The following is a 1,978-nucleotide window of genomic DNA, read 5'->3' as shown; positions in this document are numbered from 1 at the left end:
GAACAATACATGTGTGGGTTTACCAGCAACATGTATGGTTCCTGCTACAGTAACTCAATCAACAATATCTCAATCACAAAATACTAATTAAAATTCCCACAACCATCAATCATCATCCAAAATTTCTAAACGCGCAACCTAGCGATCAAGCAGTCTATACTTAACCAGCAGACTAACTAGATTCCAACAACTAAATTAGGTTCAATAAAAATAGGAGGTTAAGCACCCACAATACCTGTGATGGGACCGCTTGAAGGTCCTGCATTGTCTGGGTTTTCTACACCTAAGACATAAATCCTACCTCATAGGTTTTGCTTCTTTGGTGCCGGCTCAATTGCTGGACGGCTAGGAAGAGCTCGGATCGCGAGAGGGGTCGCAAGGATTGGCTTGTTTGGACATGACGATGCATAATGGCCCTTCCTTCCACATAAGAAACAAGTGACATCTTCCATCCTCAGCGATGAATAACCTTGCTGGTTACTCCGTTGTCTGCTGGGACAAAACTTCGAAATGTGTCCCGGTTGATCACATATGTAACACACTCTAGTGTTACTGCGATAATTGGTTTGGCCTCCGAATCTTCGCCCTTTGCCTTTGTTAGACTTTGGACCCTTGCTTAAACTCGGTCTTTCTCCTTGGCTAAACTTGGTGTGTCCACCAGAATGCGGTATGGTCTTCCTTTCAGCCTCCAATACAGTTTCAACATTAACAGCTTTTTCCACCAGATCCGATAAACTGCTAAAGTTGCTTCCAGCTAAACGACTTCCAAGCTTCGGCTTCAATCCGTACATAAAGTTACGGATCATAGTTGCTTCATCTTCGCGCCCATCAAAAATGTTTCGCCTCAACCTTGTAAACTCCGACTCATAACTCCTAACGGGTATATCTCCTTGAACAAGGTTCATGAACTGGCGCTCCAACCGATGCTTCGCTTCTGGAGGAAAGTATTTCCTCTCAAACTCCCTCTTGAAAGATGGACACGATGTAATAGTATGTCCACGCTGCCTGTCTATCCTGTCCCACCATCCTGTTGCGTCTCCTTCCAAATAGTACACAGCGATCTTCTTCTTGTATTTCTCCGGGCACTCCATGGCTTCAAAATTCTTCTCCATCATAGTAATCTACTTGTCGGCTTCAATAGGATCTGATCCTCCTTTGAACTTGTAGGATCCGATATTCTTCATGGTAGATAATAGCTTGGAAACTTCTGGGGTATGAGTACGCCTGCCTTGGTTACCAAGTGCCCCGGTCATCACGCCATGCAAAAGCTTCAGGGTATTTTCCGCTCCTTGATCTTGTGGTCCTTCAGTGGCACGGTTCTGATCTGGACTTAGGTTTGATTGAACGGATTGATCATGTTGATGTCTCCGGTGCCAAATACGACTTGGAATAATGTTGGCCATACTGTCTTCTCTCACTCTAGTCATGTTACCGTAAACAGGAAAAGATCTTGTTCTCTGTAGATGGCTCCTATCATGTCCAAACATCTCACTAACGCCATTTCCATCATCCTGATCAGATCTGTAGCCCAATCCTCTGCCTGTCCAATCCATACCCTCTCCCCATATCCGACCTCTTCCATCATCACCTATCCCGGGATTACCCATCTGCACACAATCAAAAGGGTAAGTCCTATTCCTATTAAACCTACTACGGGAAGCGGCTGGTTTCCTAAACATCTTTTTGTGACTCTTTTGACTCGATAAAATCGTTAAAAAGCACTTGTGTCACGCATGGACGAAACCATGCTCTGATGCCACCTCTGTAACGCCCCTAAACCGTTCTAGGCATAGGTCGAACCACGGGCCAACAATCAAACAAGAACATGACCGACGGCCAGACCGTCTACCAAGGTTCAGAAACGCTACAAGACGGGTTAACGGGCAATCCAGCCAAGGTCACAAAAAGTGAAATTTGTAACTAGGCCAATCCGCCCACTAACACGTCCCGTCAGACCAAAGCCTAAGGCTTCTCAACC

General features: G+C 45.4%; 1 protein-coding gene across 1 annotated transcript; it reads right to left on the bottom strand.

Moving 5' to 3' along the window:
• Nucleotides 1-302: 302 nt before the first annotated feature.
• Nucleotides 303-1,112, bottom strand: LOC106344308. Its single transcript, XM_013783711.1, has one exon. It carries the CDS (start codon nucleotides 1,110-1,112, stop codon nucleotides 303-305), a length of 810 nt encoding a protein of 269 aa, XP_013639165.1.
• Nucleotides 1,113-1,978: the final 866 nt, after the last annotated feature.

Source organism: Brassica oleracea, chromosome C5, assembly GCF_000695525.1.
Source record: "Brassica oleracea var. oleracea cultivar TO1000 chromosome C5, BOL, whole genome shotgun sequence".
In the NCBI taxonomy this organism is placed as follows: Eukaryota; Viridiplantae; Streptophyta; class Magnoliopsida; order Brassicales; family Brassicaceae; genus Brassica; species Brassica oleracea.
The sequence above is the reverse complement of the archived record's forward strand: the minus strand, read 5'-3'. Positions and strand labels throughout refer to the sequence as shown.

Excerpts from the sequence above, each read along its gene's own strand:
- LOC106344308 (XM_013783711.1), bottom strand. The coding sequence starts at position 1,112 with ATGGAGAAGAATTTTGAAGCCATGGAGTGCCCGGAGAAATACAAGAAG.